General features: G+C 40.3%; 1 protein-coding gene across 1 annotated transcript in view; it reads left to right on the forward strand.

The window, feature by feature from the left end:
• The first annotated feature begins 4,193 nt into the window (after positions 1–4,193).
• MOXD1 (monooxygenase DBH like 1) overlaps positions 4,194–21,921 on the forward strand; it is a 50,506-nt gene continuing 32,778 nt past the window's right edge. The window contains exons 1-4 of the mRNA XM_051792584.1: positions 4,194–4,557; positions 15,739–15,885; positions 17,321–17,485; positions 17,843–17,926. Of these exons, the coding sequence (XP_051648544.1) occupies positions 4,285–4,557; positions 15,739–15,885; positions 17,321–17,485; positions 17,843–17,926 (669 nt within the window). The 5' untranslated portion in view covers positions 4,194–4,284. The remainder of the gene's footprint in view (positions 4,558–15,738; positions 15,886–17,320; positions 17,486–17,842; positions 17,927–21,921) is intronic.

Genomic DNA, 21,921 nt, shown 5'->3' on the forward strand with positions numbered 1-21,921 from the left:
ACCAGGTTGTTTAGGGCCCCATCCATCCAGGTCTTGAACACTTCCAGGGATGGGGCATCCATCCCTTCTCTGAGCAACCTGTTCCAGTGCTTTAGCACCCTCACAGTAAATAATTTCTTCCTGTTATCTAAATATTATATGTCTCTATATACGTATCTAATATCTAATGCTAAAAAGCATTTGAACTGTGTATGTCTTGTGTGACAGATGAAGAGACAGGTAAAATTGTGATTATGTGTGTACTAACTTAGTGAACATATATATGAAGCATAAGTAATCATTTTAAAATAGTACTCATCCTTAAAGGTACATGTGTTAAAAGCTATTTCTCTTCAGGGAACACCAGCACCAGAACAAATACACTCAGGGAAAAGTAAAAAACCTGAGATTAGGTTAAATTCAAATGGAAGGGAATGAATTCTTCCCCACATCTGAGGACATATGACTGTATAAAAATGCCATTGCTGAGGTATTCCCTTGTGGGACTTGCCGTGAATCAGCTCCCAGCATTACCCTGCATGACTGACTACGGCTAAGTGCCTCCTTCTGCAGAGGTACTCGTAAAAGAGGGGAAAAGACAACAACCACAACCAAGAGAAATGAGGAACTCTTTGCTGTAAAGCCTGCTGGCTTTTCCAACTGGTCTAATAAAACTCTTGCCCTCCAATTTTCTCTCCCAAGAGAAGTTTTAAGAAGTTTTTATGAACTTGAGTCAAGGTATTTGGAAATTTCGCAATATCTGCTGAAACCAGCCTGCCGATGAGGAAAAGAAAGCTAAATCGTTCTGCTGCTGCCCCAAGCACAGGGCTGGGAAAATGTTTTTTTTTCTAACATTGATTTTATTTTTCTGTCCTCAAGGAACTAATTTAAAATATCAACCAGCATGAGTCCGGAATCATCATAAGAATAGCTGAAAGCATGCTAGTCTTTATTTATACTAGTTTAAGACTAACAGAACATTTAAAATGTAGGTTATAGATGGCACAGCAGAGCTCCAAAACTATCCTCACTGGAGCAAATCAGTCTTCAAGAACAGAATGGTTCACCTCTGTATTCACTGTTCCCAAACTTTGCTTCCAGCTTCACTGATTATTGTATATTACTTCATAAGAAGAATTTGCATCTCCTCAGTATGCCTATCTGAAAGGAAAAACAACCGTGTCTTATTCTGTACTACCTCCAGCAATAGAAAAGAAAAATTCAAAAGGACAAAAAATGCATAGAAAGAAAGAGAATTAAAGACTTCTGAAAGCCTTCATACAGTTACTCTGTTTGCAGTGATCAATTAAATTGTGCACATTTTCCACTTTACATTGTAAAAATAATTTTCAACTATTTGGGAAAGAGGGGTGGCAGAGAAGAATAAGAGGGGAATAAAACTTTAAAGACCAATACACAACTTCTGATACATTTACATGGCTGTATTTCTACTCTCCAAAGTGCAGCTTCAATAAACATTAATAAAATAAGCATGGTGCTTTGTTCTCTCACCTTAGTTGAGTAGGTTCAGACAAAACTGTTGTTCCTAATTTGAGTGTTTTTTCTCTAAGATAAATATCAGCCTGACCTTGGTTCCTGGCAAGGTTGTGGAGCAGATCATCCTAAGTGCAATCACACAACAGCTACAGGACGGACAAGGGATCAGACCCAGCCAGCACGAGTTTAGGAAGAACAGGTCCTGTCTGACCAACCTGATCTCCTTTTATGATCAGGTGACCCACCTGGTGGATGAGGGGAAGGCTGTGGATGTGGTCTATCTGGACTTCAGTAAAGCCTTTGACACCATCTCCCATAGCATACTCCTGAAAAAGCTGGCAGCCCACGGCTTGGACAGGGGCACTCTGTGCTGGGTCAGGAACTGGCTGGAGGGCCGGACCCAGAGAGTGGTGGTGAACGGGGCTGCATCCAGTTGGCGGCCGGTCACTAGTGGTGTCCCCCAGGGATCAGTGTTGGGCCCAGTTCTATTTAATACCTTTATTGATGATTTAGATGAGGGGATTGAGTCCACCATCAGCAAATTTGCAGATGACACCAAGTTGGGGGGGAGTGTTGGTCTGCTGGAAGGCAGGAGGGCTCTGCAGAGGGACCTGGACAAGCTGGAGAGATGGTCTGATTCCAGTGGGATGAGGTTCAACCAGGCCAAGTGCCGAGTCCTGCACTTTGGCCACAACAACCCCCTGCAGTGCTACAGGCTGGGGACAGAGTGGTTGGAGAGCAGCCAGGCAGACCAGGGAGTTTGGATTGACAGGAAGCTGAACATGAGCCAGCCTTCTTGCCCAGGTGGCCAAGAAGGCCAATGGCATCCTGGCCTGGATCAGGAACAGTGTGGCCAACAGGACCAGGGAAGTGATTCTTCCCCTGTACTCAGTGCTGGTGAGGCCACACCTGGAGTACTGTGTCCAGTTCTGGGCCCCTCAGTTCAGGAAGGATATTGAGGTGCTGGAGCAGGTCCAGAGAAGAACAACAAGGCTGGTGAAGGGACTTGAGCACAAGTCCTATGAGGAGAGAATGAGGGAGCTGGGGTTGTTTACCCTGGAGAAGAGGAGGCTCAGGGGAGACCTCATCACTCTCTACAACTCCCTGAAAGGAGGTCGTAGCCAGGTGGGGGTTGGTCTCTTCTCCCAGGCAACCAGCAGTAGGACAAGAGGGCACAATCTTAAGCTCTGCTGAGGGAAGTTTAGGTTGGATATTAGGAAGAACTCTTTTACAGAGAGAGTAATCAGGCATTGGAATGGGCTGCCCAGGGAAGTGGTGGATTCTCCATCCCTGGAGGTTTTTAAGATGAGACTGGATGTGGCACTTTGTGCCATGGTCTAGCAACCATGGCAGTGTTGGATCAAGGGTTGGACTTGATGGTCTCAGAGGTCTTTTCCAATCTGGTTGATTCTATGATTCTATGAAAATCTCACAATTTTCTGTTTTGTCAGTCATCTGAGGTTGTACATTTGAAGTTCTTGCTATAATTAGAAGACAGGTCAAAATAATCTATTATCTTTAAAGATTGCTTTCATTTCACCAGTATCTAATTATTGTTTTCTCTCATTTCTTGTGATGCTTTAAGTAAAAGTAAGTTTTGGTGCTTATCCTTTTTTAAGCACTTGCTTTTCTAGAAGATGTTTTGTCATTTGATATATCCCTCACATGACAGGAGGTGGTGATATTCTGGAAGCTCAAGCGATTTTGTGAAATATTTTCATGCAAAAGGCAAAAAAAGAAGCATTACTAATTCCCCTTATGTACTAGTTTAATTGGGTTTTATAAAATTAATATTTAATTTTCGTTGAGTACCAGACTCTTACTTTTTCATGTAAGTGTGAAGAAAACACAATTCAAACGGTGTAATTTTCTTTTGAAATTGATTTTGTATTTCTTGGAGCTTTCAAGTCCCATTATGACTTCTTGTCGACTCTAACTTTCCCGTTTTGGATGTTATGCTACTTTTTGTTTCCATCCAGATTTGCAGAGGGCTGGGAACATTCCTCCAAACCCATCTTTCTGTCCGTTGCTCTCCCCCGGCAATGGCAGTGGTGGTGTGCCGAGAAAAGGGGGGGCAGCATTTGCTGCGGGTGTGTCGGAAATAGCACAGCCGGGCCGGCCGAGTGTTGGTGGCACCGGGGACGGTTGTGGGGGTGTCAAGGGACACGAGTGGGCTTTCGAGCTGTGCTTTTGTAGCCGTCTCAGTGCAAATCACTCGAGGGGTCCTCGTTTTCCACTCATGAAGCGAAAAGAACTCTCCCGACGGGAGATCTCCTGCATCGTTCCATCCGTCTGCCGCACTGTGCGCTCGCACTGAGTGAAGAAGCGGCCGAGAGAGGGAAAGCGCCCGTTTGCCTCCGGGCTTTCTCCCTCAGAATTCTTCCACCGGAGTTAGAGCTGCCGGGGGACAGGCGGGGGTCTCCCGTCCGCCGCCTTCTCTCCGCTTCTCCGGTCAGGAGAAGGATTTTCGCTCGCTAATGCCGACTCCGAGCATCTCCCCGGGAAGCCCCCGCGGCGAGCGCACGGCAGGTGCTCCGAACGCGGCGGGTTCCGTCCCGTCCCCGACGGGATCGCGGGGGAGCCGGGGGCGGCCGCAGCGCCGGGTCGGGGCGGGGAGCGAACAAAGCAGCTGCCGAGGGCGCGCTGCCCCGACGGGGCCGGCGCGGTGCCGCCCGCAGCGGGGGCGGAGTGACCGGGGCACCCGGCCCCTTCTCTGAGCTCACACACACACACACCGCACACACAGACACCGCACACCGAACACGCCCTCCCGGACACACGCAGAGGCCGCTGGTGCGAGGCGAGAGGATGCGGCGGCTGCGCCCCTGGGCGCTGGTGCTGTGCGGGCTGCTGTGTGCCAGTGCCGGTGCCGGGCCGTCGCTGCGGAGCTACCCGCACAGCGCGGTGCTGGACGGCGCGGGCGCCTACCGCCTCCACTGGGGCCGCCGCGGCAGCGCCCTCGCCTTCTGTCTGGAGGTGCGCACCCACGGCTACGTGGGCTTCGGGCTCTCGGCCAGCGGCAGCATGGCCTCAGCCGACATCGTGGTGGGGGGCGTGGAGAGGGGCCAGCCCTACCTGCAGGTAAGGCCCGGCTCCTTTATCTCGACCGCCGGCCCGGGACCAGCGCTGCTGGCACCCCGCTCCCACTCCGCTTGCCGGGTCCTCTTTGTTCGCCCACCTTCTCCCTCGCTGCTTCTCTCTCTGGATGCCCCTCTTTCCCTGCTCCTCTTTTATTTCTCAACTTCCTCGCCCCGCATCTCCATACCTCTTTACTTCTTCCCTCAAGCTTTTTGGTCACCCCTATTGTTCGGCGTTCATTTCCCCCGGAGGAGATACTCCTTTTCGATCCCCTCCCTGCCAACCTTCCCTCTAAACTTCTACAATGTTTTTATTTAAAGGTGTCAGGTTTCTTTCCTTTTTATCCAGAAAATGCAACAACCCTTTTCTCCCTCCTTGGACGCTCTCCCTGCCTGCCCGCTAAGCCTAGACCCGCAGAGGAGAGGGGAGGGATGGCAGTCTCTCCCAAGGAGGTGCACCACCTTTCCCCTCACCCTGCCGACAACTGACGGAGCTTGGCCGTCCTGATGCCGACTGAGCTTGATCTTTCTAATTCTATTGGCATGAGAGCACGATCCCACCAGCTTCCAAGCCTGATGACGTCCCCGTCTGCTGGGGCAGAGCCGATGATGCTCCTTTCTGTGCTGTTCCTCCTCTACTCACCTGGAGGTGTTTTGACAAAGATATCTGAAGGAACTTGCAGAGTAACCACAGGGACTTCTGATACATGTCTTTGGTCTGGTAAAGCAACCTCAGAAGGGCCCAGCTGTATTGGCATAATTTGCTTGGTATGTTTCTGTAGTAGTCTAGATGTTGTCAGGGCTGCATTTGGAAACAGGAGTGTGAAACAGACGCTCTTCTGGTGCTTCCAATGAATCATCCCTTCCAAAAGGCACTGGTGGGTGGTGGGGTAGAAGCCATGAGAGAGGAAGGGACCCACACCTCTGGTCCCCTCTCATCAACCTGAGATACGGCCTGGAGGAGATGCCCTGGGGCCGGGGGAGCAGGGACAACTCGTCCCATAGGTCAGTGAAAGGGGAATCAGGCCTGGAACGACATCGTTGCCCCCTGTTGCTTAAATAAAAACTTTACAGGCAATTTAAGAGCAGAGTTTTTAGAACTCAGTTGTTAGAGTATGGTCTAGAGGTTGTCTGGTTTTATTTCATTGTCAGAGTTTTTTGATCTTTGAAGCTGCTGCTTAAATTTTAGGAGCTTTTACTCTAAGATTATGGATTTTTATTAGCATTTTACCATACGAAAGCTAAGTGCATAATATGCTTTCCCTACTATTTGTCAAGATTTTATAAAATCTATACTTTTCCAGAAAAAGGGAGCCTTTCTTTTTTTTTTTTTCCCCTCTTAGTTTACTGTATGAAGTTTAGGCAAAATATTGTCTTCTCTAAGTTCAGATCAATGATTTTCAGAATGTTGTTTTCTCCATATTTCAAAATGAAGGTAATTTTTCTGAAAACCTGAGCCTGAATAAAACACTAATAGTAATAAAAATAAAACCTATTCTGCTCATTAAAGATTGAGCTCTTCGCTCACAGGATGTAAGGCTCTCTGGAGCCTTACACTTCAGAAGATACAACTATTAACAATTAAAAGAACCCCAAGCTTCTTGCTTGGTTAGTTCACAGATCCAGTTAGAGTAAAGCAAGCCTTTTAGAAAGGCATTCAAAACTAGAGTAGACATATCCAATGGTAGAGGATCCATCGCTTCACTTGTTAGTCTGTGTTGTTCCTGATTTCCAGTATTAGTTTGTCTGAGTTTAGGTTTCAGCTGTGTATCTTCTCTGCTATATTAAGAAATGTACTCCCCCTGCATCCCACCTCCATAAAGTTATTTATATGCTGCAATCAAGGCAATCAAGTCACTGCTCAATTTTCTTTTTTCATAAAATAAATAGATTGAGCTCTTTATCATCACAGGACATTTTCCCCAGCAATCAAAGCACTTCTGTGGCTCTTTCCAGTGCTCTTCACAGGTTTTTGTCATCCTTTAGGAGTGACCCCATACAAATTCCATTCTTCCACAGATTTTATTCACTGACATTCCATGACAAATAGAAATGGACTGTAGTGCCTGCTGATACAGAACTACTGATATTTTTCCTGAAACACTAATTTAACACATAAACTGCTATGCTAAGTGCTATATTATTTTGTTGCACTTTTGAGATGCAACTCAAGTATTTCTTCTGTGAAATATTCCTGTTATGGTTGCTTGCAACATGAGGCCTTTTCCATCCCCATTCCTTCTTCAGTTCCGGTCAACACAGTTTCCTTTTAAAGTGGACTGAGGCTTTTTAAAAAGTTGCTCAGTTAAAATATTTCCATATATTTCCATACTTGCATCAACAAGGAAATGCCGGAAACAAAGATGGCCCCAAGGTGGCCCCCCAAATTTGTCCAAAGGCTTTTTCTGATCAGGCAGCAGGGATTACTATAAAACAAATAACTTGTTCTAGGATGCCATTTCAATAATATCTAATTCTTGCCTTTACTGGACACACAAATACAGTTGATATTTTAAAAATACATTCTGTGTTAATTGTATATCATCATAATTTACATTATTTACTACTGAAAAAGATTTTTTCATAGATAGCACCCTTGAAAGTATGTGGTTTTATGCCTAACTGCACTCCATGAAATATGTACGCCCTATAATGAATGAACTTACTTTTCTTTTTGGTTTTAGAAATATGTTTTTATTCCATGACCGTCAGTTGGAAAATGTGCATCGTGGTCTAAACTCTTAGAAGGGTCATTTTTTGGTTTCTTTGAAAGTTTTGAGATGCTTGTTAGTGGCCTGACATTCAGATGATGTTCTGAAACACCTTTATAGCCTTTCAAGTGGGCATTGAAATTGCTAGTCTCTTGGGTCAATTTTGCCTCTTTCTCCCCCTTAAATTCTCTCTCCTTCTTAAAAATAGAAAGTGTTCTCAGAGGTAAGAGTTCTCTTCTGGGAACAAACATGTAAATGTAGTTAGACTACAGCTGTCAGTAAGGGTAAAAGCAGATACTCCTTAGTCTGTGGAACATCCAGCTATTGAGGTAGAGGAAAACTTTCAGATAGTTTTCAGAGAAGAAAGAGAATGTTATTTTCTCTGGCATTTATTCATTGGCCTCATAGAGCAAGTAAATGCTATTCCCACCCTCAGCAGGCAGTGTTTACCTTGAAAAAATGGGGTCCTGGATATCCAAGATTAGGTTTTACTTTCTCATTTTTCAGGTGTATCCTGAACTTGAATATAATGAGCTATTTGTTTTGATTTGCTTTTCTGTGTTTGAGCTGTATTTAATCTGAAAGTGTGCCTGACATAAGGAAAGGCTAAAATTATCTAGAAATCTGAGGTTTAGTTTTCTTCAATTATATCAAGATGAAAAGTGTTACAATGTCATAAGAGAAGAAGAACAAACCTTCATGGTGTACCAGAGTAGTTTTTTGAAAAGCGTTTGAATGATCAGAGAATTATACATTTACTTTAATAACATTTCAGAAGGTATTTGAAATGGGAAGCTAAGCATATTTTGGGAGGATTTAGAAGGCATAGCATGGATATATGCATGCATACATGCATAACTTTAGTGTATTGTCACGAGAGACGCACCTCCACCAAGCAGAAGAAGAAAAAGAAGGAGATCAAATTATTCTCACACATTACTGAGAGCCCTGTGGTGCCAGATTGTGTGAGGTTTCGGTGAGCATGTTTCAGAACAAGATACCAATGGGGGTTGATATTGGAAATCTGTCTTTGTCTGTATAGGAAGGAGGTGGACTTAGGAGAGTTCATACTTAACAAAATATTACCTTGAAATATTGCCACGGTCACTTGCATCATGTGTTACTCTTCATACAAGTTACAAGTTCTTGGGGCAGCCTCAGCTTTTGCATCTAATTTTCTTTCATCTTTTTTTTTTTTCTCTTTCTTTTTTCCCCCTTTCTTTTTTTTCCCTAATACATCTCTTTGTGCTTCTGAATTGACACAGCATGCATTTTCAGGCTAGACCCATGCTTTTTCCTTGGTCTCCACCCCTGTCTGGAATTGTGCATCCCCACCCACAGCACGTAGCTGCTGAGAGCCCCATTTTGGGGAGAGTAATCCTCCTTGATGAATGCCTATTTTGTGCAAGTTATACAAGAGGGTTGCATTGTTAGAATCTTCTGTTGAACTTGCACAAAAATAGTCCCTACTCAGGGTGAATAGGGACTGTGTGTCACTAAAAAGTACTTTATTATTCATTAGAGCCTTGCTTGTTAACTGTCACCCAAACTAAAGAATATCTGTTATCAAATGTATCCCATAGAGTTAGCTTAATTGCTCACAGGGAAGTACTTGGAAGAGATTTTGAAGGACAGAAAACAGTGAGCATTTTCAGTACTTAACGATATGCTGCTTTTAAGTGCACTCATGCCAACAGCAACAAAAGAAGTGTTTAGAAAACAACTTGAAAGGCACCAAGAGATGCAAAGCAAGTGCCACACTGACATATCTCAGTCGGTGTTTTGTTGGAGGTATTTCATGCCTTTGGGCACTGGGGCAAAATCTCCAGATGACTAATGTCTCCCTCTTGGCTTCAATGTGGGGCATAAAGAGACACTCCAGTGTACATCTTCTCTGGCTGGATGCTTTGTAGTTCCCTTTCAGAGGTACAATAGTTAGGACAAGGAAGAAACAGTTGGAGAACAAAAGATGGGAAGAATTCTGAAGCTGTTTGCAGGCTTTGGAGAGGACATTTTTGCAAGTATTTTTAATTTGTTTGTTTTTGGGGGGTTTTGGTGGGTTTGTTTGTTTGTTTTTGATTTTGTTTAGTTTTGTTTTGTTGTTTTCTTTTCTTTTATATTTTTTTTACCTCTCTTTTGGATTTTGGAAACACCAAGAAAATGAAATCTTCCTACAGCTCCCCAAAAATATGGAATTGTAACCACCATGACTGATGTAAAGGCTTAAAATAATGGAAGAGTGATTTGATTCCCAATACAAACAAGGATCACAGCAGTAGGAGGGGGAAGAGGGGAGATTTTCTAAGGCGCATACAGAAATTTTGGGAACAAGTATCACTAATAGTTTTGCTTGAAAATCCCCTAAGTGTTTTTAATCTTCCTCATAATTGAAGTAATTGAAGTAATTAAAGTAATTAAACCAAGAAAACTTGTACTGGTTAAATGTGGCTCCTGTGTAAGGAATGTTGCTTGTGATAAAGTGCAGTTGTAAGATTGTATCTTGCAGTATCTCGTACTTACTGATTTTCTTTCCCTTAAAACACTTTGATATATGTTTTGTCTAGTCTATTTGTGTTAGGACAACCTTTAATCTAGTTTAGTATCTTCTGATATAGCTGGAATATAAACTCTTAAACTAACATTTATTCTCCATGTAAAGACTAGGATAGGCCCTTGGGACTCCACTGCAAAGTCAAATTACCCATGCCAATGTGTGATGTTGTATTTCAACCTCTAACTGCTTGTGCTTCTTACACCTTTGTGTGGTAAGTTAGACAGGTCTCCACACTCCAGTGTTTTCATTTGTGTGCGGCATAAGCGATATTTTTTTATCTCTCAGGTATGTCCCATGAACAAAAGGGTGTCACTGTGAGCTATAGGCTACTGGGAAGCCACCTTGGGTAGCATTTAACTAGATATAAGAAATACCCTGAAGTGTATTCAAGTGACACAGTTTGAAAGAGTAAAGACATATTTCTAAATAAATGATTGTGTTTAATGTGTAAAAAATACAAACCCTCTTTTTATAAAGAAAATGTATGTACATACACAGGCATTTTCTGTTTCTGTAAATACTCAAGTGGAAAATGTGTTGTTGTTGTGTATATCTGTATGTCTGCATTTGAAATACAGACACATCCACAATTATTTGTTAGAGGTAAAAATTTTCTGTCCCTATCAAAGTTAGTAGTGCGCAGGAAGTAAACAACCCACATTTACTTTAGCGTATTTTATCCAGTTTAATTGGAATTGTACCACGAATTGTGCACAGCTTCTCAGAACTGTCTGCATGAGCAAGATCCAGGCTTCCTAGCAAGGACTGAATCACTTTTTGCTAACTTGAACTTACTTATCCCAGTTACTTTAGGAACATACTGCAACTGCTTGATTGCTGTTGCTCTACCTTTTCTATGGTTATTTTTTCGTTTGTGTCCAATCCCAAGATCGGCTCAGTCAACTGGAATGCTCTCAAGGTGTTCTTGCACTAAGCAGTGATGCTTTCAAACTCCTGTGTTAGGTTTCTGCAGGTGGGCTCTGCTTTCCCCTAGCATAAGAGCATAGTAAGATCTTTGCCTGAAACTCAAGCTGAAATTCATTTGAGGTTGCAAAAAAGTTTGGTTTGCTCATTTGTAAATTTGTGTTCTGTTTGCTTCTTGCCAAATACGGTGTAAAAGCAGCTTCTTTTTGGTGGTAATATCTAGTGTGTACTGGAACCTTGAGCAGCAGGATTCCATTTAAATTGAATGCAACAATAAAAAAGAGAAATGTTAACCACAGTTATTTTTTTTGAAACCCAGAAAGGCATAGCTTGGTGTTTATTTCAAACAACTGTTTCATCAAGTTCTTTTCTGTACTGTAGTAAGATATCCACCCTATTTATACTAAGATCCTCTCCTGCACCAACTTTCATCTTTGTTCCAGCTTCATGATTCCTTTTGCCAAACTTGTCGTTGATCCCGGTCATAGACATCGGTTTGGTAATTTGGGTTGGCTACAGAACATCGGTGGGGATGAGTTGCAACACAGCTTGTTTTTCTGTCATTTCCCATTCTTGGCTTGTCACTTTTTTAACTTCTTGGTGTTAAATTGCTGATGAAACAGCAGCAATCTTCCAGTTAGAGAAGGGCAGCATACATAAATTGGGGTGGCCGAGTTGCTCACAAGCCAAGCCCACAAGACAATTGCTGGATGGGGCCACAGTCTGAGAATTATTTTATGGTCCCTGAGGTTGAAAGGAGATATATGTAATTTAGTACAGGAAATGGATATTGTAAACAAAACAATCTTGTACATTGTAAAGATGTGGGGAGGTAGTCCCATAAACACCTGTTTCAGTCCGTGATGACAGCTGGTAGGGCTTTTGGGGTCAGCCTTCCCTCTGCAGCTGTGCTTGCATTCTTGAAGGAGGAACCAAGTTCTTTTCACATCCTTAAGAAATTACTCTCCCTAACTGTTTGTGAAGCAGAATCGGAAACCATATATATCACAAAACATTTTTTTTTAGGAATGAGAGAGGCTAATGGGATTTGAAAAACATATAACATGATCGGCCTCACATCTGGAAAGGAACATAAAATAACTTATACTGTCAGGAAGATTTTTCATTTTCCATATGTTTTTTCAACTCCCAGGTTCTATGAGGAAGGAGATACTTAATTATGTGATGGATTGCACAACTTAGTCCAGAGTTTAATATGGTATTTTATGCAATATTATTAAAGGGAGTACAAAAACTTTAAATGTTTCATGTGTAAACAATTTACATAAGAATATTCTGAAATAAACATCCTTGTTATCATGTAGTATGACCAATAACACTTTTGAAACTTAGTTTTAAACACTCTTTAAATAATCAAAGATATTCATACTAGAACAGTATAGTTGCTTCACCCTTTTCTTTCTGTAATTCTTATACTTTTGTAAAGGTGATTTGTAATTTGAAAACTTTATCTTCATTAAACATATGATATATGCTTTTTAGTGTGTATAAGAAACTGAAGAATCTGGGTGCAAGTACTGAATCAGTACTTGCATTCATTTTTTGTGGATTTATCCACACTCACACATGTGAGTGTTTCAAAAATTCAGTTTTAAGGAATTGACAATTAGTGTAGATTTCTGCTGGGACTCCATGAAATTTGGGGAGACTTGTATCAGTGTAATCTATCCTACAAAAGACACAGGTTTTCCAGCTAACTGTATAGGGTAGCAAAACCAGATCTGTGTAAAAAAAGTCACCATTTTAGAGCCTTTTCCTACTTGGTAGGAAGAATAAAAGGTTCCAATATGAAGCATGTTTCAGACCACTTGTGACAGATATCAAATCACTGTAACGCTGTTGATGAAAACGTCACACTCCTTTCTCTAAGAATTAAATAAGTGAAACCTATGAATTTAAATGACTTCCGTGTCTGGACCTGAGAGGGTTTCAAACCATACTTAGATATCCTCAGTTCAGCTGAAACACAGATACCCAACTTACCCTCTCTGGCCTTTTGTGAATCCATTCTCTATACTGTCGCTTTTCAAAGGCATTCAGAAGTACCCAGCTTTCTCTTTTGACAAGACACAAGGACTTAAATGGAGTATAGGAAGTCCAAATATGGTGATTTTGATTGCATTTGCAGCATAGGAGCAGGACTTTAATTTATTTTTATTTTTCTACTCTGAAAGGAAGCATAAGATACGTGTGAAGATACAGACATATATCTACGTAGGTATATCTACAACTAACATTTTCTCACTTTTCCAAGTTGTGACTGAAAAAGATGTGGCATCATATCTTTTCAGTGTGTCTTCATTTTTGAAAACCTCCTTTTGTTCATTATGTTTTGTATATAAACACAAATCTTAAAGGCTTTTAAGCTGTGATGAGTAAATTCAGCAAAATCTGCACAGTTTGACTTAAAATCTCTGCGAACAGAAAGAGATACGTATAGTTCCTGGGCAATATGGCATTATTTTGTTTTAAAACTGGTAAACAAACAATTTTTACGTGAGATGTTGAGCAATCAAAGTCTGAGTTGTTTAGATTTTTTTTGGTTACATCATTTGGTTTTATTTTTGTGATGAACAGCTGGATAATTTTCAACAAAGGAAGTAAAAATAGTAATAGGAGCAGTTCGCTTACTCCTAAATAGGTCTTGGCAAGAGTACTTGCAGTTGATTCCTCTTCGATGTTTCTACTGCACACAGTGGAATTGTAAGAACTGGGGAAAAAACACTGTCTTCCTAGGCACTATATAAATTTGCTTCCCAGGTATTCTCAGCACTTTGATATTCAAGACGTGTTTGAACATAGCGTGTATCAGGCAGAGAAAGTAAGTAGAGACAAGGAATTAATTCTTTCACAGAAATTTTCACATGAGAAAGATTATTGTTAGTTTGTCAGATTAGCATCTAGCCACAGAATAATTTCAGGTGTGCCACTGAAATCAGTGAGGTGCTGTTCATTGTGGACAGCAGGGGTGGGCAGCGAGCACCCGGGCAGGCAGAAATGTGAGTGCCCAACACAGCTCTTGTCCCATGGGGAGGATCCTGGTCCTCTCCTGTGGCCTGGGCTTTGGGACCACCTTCCCCAAAGCATTCGCCAGCAGCCACAAAATGAGTCCCTCGTGGTGAGCCAGAGATGTGACCTGGTTTTGACTGTCATGCAGGTAAGTGAAATAATTACAGTGACAGTCACATTATCAAGGCACATCTCAACTGTGTCTTCTAGACTTGTGAAGAAATGGTGAAGTTCACCAACAAAATATTTGAGTGCGAACACCTAGCTTTGCTTCACATTTCTCAGCTTTCCTTCTCATAGGGTTCAGGCAAAGACTTTGAATTTGTTCACATGAGGAAAAGTTGTTCTTGAATTTGTATTCCTCAATATTTCAATGTGTGGGTGCTCTTTCTGAGTGCCTTCCTCCAATTTAAGGTAACATTTCAGCAAAGATATCACACTTCAATAAAAGCTGATGTTCACAAGGTTACATTTTTCGTCCAGACAAGCCCTCACTATTTTCAAGCAGAAGCAGAGATTCCAATGAGGAGTGTTTTCAGAGCAGGAATGATATTGTGTACAGACATGCACTACCTCTTTCCAAGTTCTGATGCAGGGCTAAAGTGGAGTGTTTTGATCCCATTAATTACCCATCTTCAAAGAACCATCCCAGAACAAGTCTATTATTTCCATCTGGAAAAGCACAAATCCAAAATTATTTCTCTAAATAAACATTGGTTCCCTTTCTTTCAGGTCCCAGGTCCTTCTTTTGCTCTTTTTGGTGATTATTTTTTCCATGTGTCTATTCTTTGACATATGTACTCATTAATTTGTATTTGTAAGAAGTGTTGATAGGAAAAGAAGGACTCTGTGGTCTCTTGCACACACACAGGTTTCTAGGGTGGGGTTAAGTTTAAGATTACAGCTCCTAAATGATCCCTTAGTGAATTAATAAGGCTTCAGTTGTTGCTTATTAGTATCAAAATGCTTGGACATAACATTTTGTAATTTTTCATCTTTGTTATCTCAACTTAAACAGAAGGAGAAAGATAGAAATCTCTCCAAAAGTGAACAGAGGTCCAAACAGCTACAAAAGTAAATGCCTGCCAGAATCACCAGTGCTGCATTATTTTGCAAGGGACACCACACAATTAATGGTGTCTGCCTGTTTGGTGTGAGAAATACATTGGTTAGAAGCCCCCTTCCCTACCCCAACTCAGGCAGAGAAACAGCCTAAAACTCAAAAGAGGACAACCAGAGAAGGTGCGTCTGAGGCAGTGGCCAGTCCCTTTCAGGTGGCTGGTGTAGGAGGAGAGGGAAGGCTGGGTCCCAGCTGCGCTGGGCTGCAGGAATTTGGGGTGAGGAGGTTAATGACCTGACATTGCTGCCCTGCTACTCCATTGTACCAGGCCTTTGCTGAACCCTTGAAGGAGAGCATCTTTCTTATAAACAGTTCCCTAGCCTCTTTCAAAACCTCAGTCTAATCCCAGCCCATCAGCTTTTGAATGAACTGAGCACTTTCTGTCCTAGTTAAGCCATAGGGTTTCTAGTTCCAGTCAATGTTCATTGAAAGTTTGTTTTTATGGGGAAATGAAAAACATAGGAAATGTTGTGAAAGGAGGGAATGACTATTGTTGTTACAAATATTAAGTGAAATTAGTTATCTCTGTAATTTCTTCTGAAGTTCATGGCATCCCAGTTATGATAAATAAGGTTTCTTGGTTGTTGGGTACAACCTTTATTTCTGCAGTTATGTCAGACAACCTGTTGCTAAAGTTACTCAAGATGTCCTTTAAGCTGCTTATCGAGGAGACTTTCTTGGAGATTTTGTATGAAAAAATAGTTCAGTGCCACCTCACATTTATCATTTGCTTCAAAACTGATACTTCAGAACTTTACATGTTTCAAGGGGCTTCAGTATTAGACATTGAGTTTCATTTTTAATATTAAATTTTAATAATAATGGGTCACCTTCTCTTTAAAACAGGATTATTTTACAGATGAAAACAGAGTACTAAAAAAGGACCCTCAACAGGATTACCATCTGGAATATGCCATGGAAAACAGTACACATACAATATTGGCTTTTAGCAGAGATCTGCACACTTGTGACACAAACGACAAGAGCATAACGGTAAGAGACTCTGACTATATGTAGACAGATGAAGTAATTTATACAGGTTAATTGTATATGTAGTTATTAAACTGGTTATTAAAATCTCTTTTTAGTAAAAAGACAGAATTAGAGAAATTCACTTTCCAAAATATCTGTTTGCTCAACTTAAATTAACCAAGCAAAATTCTTGTGCTAGTTTTATTAAGCTGTTATATTTTCATTTCTGCTTTCTTTGTCCTTTGTTCTTTAATACATTATGTTCTTTAATTTCTAACAAGAGTACAGAGGATTGAAACAGGTATCTCTGGGCCATCAAGTCCCAGATGCCACAGTTCCAATCTTTCAAGATGCCAAATTAAGAAACAGTTTTTAGATATTACACTAACTTGTAATTGATCTTAGAAACAGATTTTTAAAAAGTTTGGAGCAGACATATTTAAAGCATCTATTTATTTCTTTATTCAAAATTAAGAAGTTAAAGAATTTTATGGTAAAAATTTCCACGGTAAAATATTTTCCACGTTAAATTCTTGTGTTGCCCTAGGGACTGCTGTGCCATTTCCTAAGTGTAATTTTAAATTACATTAAATTGATGACTTCTGTATTGGAAATGGCAGATAAGTTAGACAAATTTGCAAGGCATTCTATGCTTTGGCTTGTTTAGTACTTATTTTGGAAGCTGTAGGGTAAGAGTAAAACAGTATTTGCTTTATCTATGTTTTCATAACATATGCAATAATAGCAACATGAGAGGCTGAAAGATGCAGGAAGCAAAGGAAGCAAACCACAGCTGTATAAACCACCAGTTTTCCAGGCAGTCAATGGATCTCTGTTTTTCACACCTGCTCCAAATTCTGAGCATAATTTAACATTCTGGGACACTTCAGGATTTATTAGAGCACTTTGACTCAAGGGTGATTATTGCAACCTGAGAATAGTTTGCAGAGAACTGATCTGTGCAGTGACTAGAATGATTTTTAAGATGTAAATCTGTCCTGTAATTGAATGTCTATCTTCCCTAGTATGTAAAGACAGCATTTCACTGAAGGTATTCACATCTTCACAGATCTGAACCTGGAAAAAATTTGGCAGGGAATCTCATTGCTGGCCAAATAAGTAATATCTCTAGAAAAATATTTGTCATGCATTTAGTTGGATACCTCTGTATGAATCTGTCCTGCCATTTGCAGATAGGATTTCAACTCCCAACATTAGGGAAAGAATTTCTCAGAGAAAGATTTAACTTCTGTGTATCTCCAGTGAACCCTATACATTATTAATTTTAAAGGCAAAATTGCGTAAGTAGATGACTGCTCCTCTGGTATACATTGTCATTGTTCAAATACAGCTACATCTATGCCATACAATTGTAGGAACTATGTGAACTATGTAAGGAAGATGTTGCTTCTATTCCTCATGGGCTTTTTGTTTGGTTTTGTTTTGGTTTTTTCAGGAGAGCACAGTGCGGGTAATCTGGGCCTACCACCACAAAGACATGGGAGAAACGGGTCAAAATTACCATGGATCTAATCGTGGCACAAAGAGTCTACGTTTGCTAAATCCTGAGAAAGAAGTCTTATCTGCCTCTCTGCCATACTTTGACTTGACAAACAAAGACGTAAGTTACTCCATGTTTTGAGTTTATGTGGAGATGGGAATAAAGTGGTAGCCAAAGCTTTGGGCTTACACAACAGGTAGTGTGACTTCTATATATAGATTAAATATAAGGAAGGAATTTTCCACTATGAGGTTGATGTAACAGGTTGCTCAGAGAAGCTGTGCATGTCTCATCCCTGCAAGTGTTCAAAGTCAGGCTGGATGGGACTTTGAGCAGCCTGGTTTAGTGGAAGGTGTCCCTGCCCATGGTGAGGGGATTGACATAGGGTGGGATAGATGTTCTCTAAGGTCCCTTCCAAGCCAGACCATTCTGTGATTCTATGATAATATTGTGTTCTTGCCCTTTTTATTAAGACAGGTGCCTGTACCAGACAAGGATACAACATATTGGTGCCAAATGTTTAAGATTCCCATACAACATGAAAAGCATCACGTGACAAAGGTGAGTGATTCAGACTGACCAACTTTAGAGGAACTCAGATAATAATTCAATTCTTGCACTTGGAAATTTTTTTACTGCTTACTGGAGGGAAAAATAAGACCTCTTCTCTGTCTTCACAAACGTGGGTCAAGCGTATGTGTATGTGTTCCCAGGACTCAATTCAGGTGTGCCCCGACAACTGCATGCACAAGGACGGAGCCCCTTTCTTTCTGTTCTTTTCTCTTCTCCTTTGTCCTCTCTCCTTTAAGAAAATGAGGTTGAAAATTATTTCTGTCTGTAAAGATTTCCGGGAAAGACTAAGTAAAAAACCATGTTACATTAGGTTTCTACTTTTATATAGGAATTTAATGAATTGCTTTTAACAGATAGTAATTTTAGATTAAAAAATAATTAAATGGTGATGTTTACTCAAATAAAGGGCCAGGTTCTTGTTTGATTCCAGTCACCTCTTTTACGGTGGCCATTGTGGAGTTATGCCACATTATGTCACATAGGCAAAGACACCGTTATCTCCAGCCTTGTAAAAGCCAAATATTATGAAAAAAAGAGGTGATGTTGTAGTTTATTTAAAAATTAGTGAAAATGTGTGTGTAAACATTCACACAAGACTCAGAAGAATCCTAGGTGATTTTAAAACCCGCATGCATAAACATGTTTTCATATAACACATTTTCTAACTTTTCTTTCAGTTTGAAAATGAAAGCTTAGGAGTGCTGAGCAAAAGGTAGCGCTCACAATTCTTCCCAAGTAATGTACTGAAGACCTCACGAAAGAACAACTTCTTATTGTTCTAAAAGTCATAAGATAGTACAGTGATGTAGTTCTGGCCCTCAGTTTTATGTTCTTTAAACTCTTAAATGCTTTAAGTATACAATTCTATTCCATTTTTTTATTATTGTCAGTCATATTTTTCCAGTGCTGTCAGTAAGACTGAAACTTTAAATTAACTCAGACAACATATGATCCCCAGTGTAAGTCTGATAAATACCTATAATGACTCTGAAATTTTGGGGGTTTCTGCGCTTATCAGAATGAACAGTTGCAAGGCCCAAATTTTTGCTTTCAGGCACTTGATCTTTAATCACATTTGAAATTTATGACAGCTACTTTCACAGATCTTTATGAAAAGCAGACTTTACTTGTATTATGGTGTATATGTCAAGATTCCTAGTTTTCTGCTTTCAAGTGAGAGTTTTAAATGGTAGGATTAGAATTCAAGCTTTCCATGTTAAATTTGGTGGAAGTTGTAGATACACGTTCTGCTAAAAGGTTCTCTGGAATATATTTTCTAAATGTTTTGCCTGACTGCACATACAGTTGCTCAGTTTTTAAAAAATTGTGATTGGTTGAAGCTAAAACAAGATTTTAGCTCAGAAATACATTGACTAATTTTTCAGAATAGTTTTATATTTTTTTTATTTTTAAAATGTATAAAGAATATTAAAATTTTAGAGATAGTATTTTCAGAAATGCATTTTCTTAAAATAAAATTGAAAATTAGAGTATAATCCTCAGTGATTTTCCATCTTCAAAAAACAAGAAAATTTCATGTTAATGCTTAAAAAATATTTAGAGAGAGAAAAACTAATACAGAAAGAGAGTAGAACTATGTAGGAACACTCCCCTAACCTTTCTTTTCAGGGACACAACTTATATTTTCATATAGTGACTTTTTTTAGATGACACATAGAGGGTTACTGTGGAATTGTATCTATGTTCTCTCGCAAACTGATTAAACATTTCCTAAAGCCTACTGATACACAAAGGATGGGGCTTATGGCTACTCAGGAAGACATTAGCTATGCAAACAAAGATTGAATTTCACAAAGGGGAGGACAGATGAACTATTTGGCTTGATCAAACTGTCTGTGTTAGTTAAATACTTTTGTAGATGTTGATTCTGGATTCATTCTGTAACAGAGTTTTCACACAAATCTACACATCTCATTTTTACAGACAGAAAAAAAAAGGTTTCAAAATGGTACAAATTTGTCCCTGGTATGATTTATTCTACTTCAGTAGTGTACATGTGAACTGACTTTTGCCATTTCTGTCCTCTTGTATGATTTTGTGGAGCACTGAAGTGCACAGCTCAGTGCTTGCTGGACAACCTGTGCCACCAAAAATGTGTGCTTAGCTGTGCTGATATGTAAATCTGCTGATAATCTGGAGTCTCAAGTGGGTGCAACAGCCACAATAGGAATTTTTTTTTTCATATGTTCAGCTCTTCTCTGTCATTCTTTCCTTCTTGAAAATTACTCTGAGCATTTTATAGTAAAGTGTTTTTTTTTTAAAAAATCAGTTTCATCAGGAAAGCATGATGTTTTAATGAAGGAAACTGAAAAAAATCAGACCTGTTATTAAAGGTAGAGGACAAGACTTTTAATCGTTTCTGGTTAACAAATGCCAGGTTCTGAATTCAGATTCTGAATGTAAAAGGATTATTTAATTTCTATTGACGGCATTGTTTTTAAAAAGAGTGACTATATGCTGTTAGCCAGAATATATTTAAGGTATTTACAAATATATTTCGTAGATACAATCTGATGGTGCAACAGATGGGTGACATAACACTAGGACTTAGGCTTCATCTACTCTAGTGTTTTAGTTTCTTCTGTTAGCACAAGACGAAGAAATAACTAGCATAAGAGATCTCAAATTTAGTCAAAAGTAAATTATGTAGGACCTTAAGTCTTCTCTTTCTTTTTACATAATAGTCATGTTGCTTTCTGGGAATCCCAGGTAATGGGAAAGAGCATATTTTCATTGATCAAGCATGCACCATGACATGTAAATCGTGAAAGAGATAAGACTGTAATCTTGTGTTTGTCTCGTAGGTAGAATAAGGACATGAATAAGTGATTCAGTAATTTCTCCTTGTGCTGCATTTACCAGTGGAGAACAGAGCTTCACTGCAATAAGGGGGCACCCAGCCAGGGTTAGGACTTCTGTGTTAAATCTTCCTTTGCTTCACATCTCTTGCAACTTTTTCCCTAGGGAAGAGATTGTGTCTTCCTACATGTCCCTACAAAGCCTTCCTTTACAAGATCTTTTGTAATGCCTCCAGGAACTTCTGGAGAGATAACTCATAATAACATTATGCCTGCTAAAAAATAAAACAGAATAAGAAATTTCTCAATAGCTGAGCGTAACAGTGATAATAATTACCCAGATCGCAACCAAAACCAGGCACCAAGCTGGTTTTGTGACTAATGGTGTACATCACTCCTCAGTTCAAGCTGCCTACCCGGCTGAATTGTGACTGTTTGAAAATTTGTTAAACTTCTACAGATTTTCCCTCTCGTGTGTTTTCTGATAGCAGAACCAATTACAAGAGAAATAGATAAATTTTGAAAACAATAATATGCAAAACAGATGAAAGGACTTCGTTGGAGGTAATAGCAGACAACCATCTTTCTTCAAAACACCTATTTGCAGGATGGCTCTGTAGTGGTGCTGGAGTGGTGGACCTTGGTTGCTATTCACACGGGACAACACATGGCTGCCTGCCTGCAAACTCTTCCTGCAGCGATGTGTGCATTGGCCTGTTGTGCTGCTTTGAGCTTCAGGCTGTGGTATGTGCCTCAGGCTTACTACCCAAGGGATTTTTACTTTTTCTCACGTACCGAAATTAGCTGAGAGCCTTCTCAGAAGTAGCTTTCTTAGAAAAAAGCATTCCATTTCTTGAGCCAGACTTTCCAGAGGTGGGTTTAAGACTACGTCTTGCTAGGATTTTTGCAGTTCTCTGTAAATATAATTATTCTGACTGGTCCTGAATGTGCCTCTTAATTGCATCCCTAAAAGAAAGTTCTCTGGTTTCACTGATGGCACCTTGGGAAGGACCTCTGCTCCAGCAGGACCTGTCAGAGGGAGAGAGAGAGAGAGAGAGACCCACTGGTAGACCAGACACACAGGCATGTCCATGCACCCACCTTTGCATGAAAATGCCATGCTGAGGACAGCTCCTTGGGTGTGGAGAGCCCACACAGGCAGAG

The sequence above is a fragment of the Manacus candei genome, unplaced genomic scaffold (assembly GCF_025592945.1).
Source record: "Manacus candei isolate 608988 ecotype Guabito, Panama unplaced genomic scaffold, ASM2559294v1 h1tg000034l, whole genome shotgun sequence".
Classification (NCBI taxonomy): Eukaryota; Metazoa; Chordata; class Aves; order Passeriformes; family Pipridae; genus Manacus; species Manacus candei.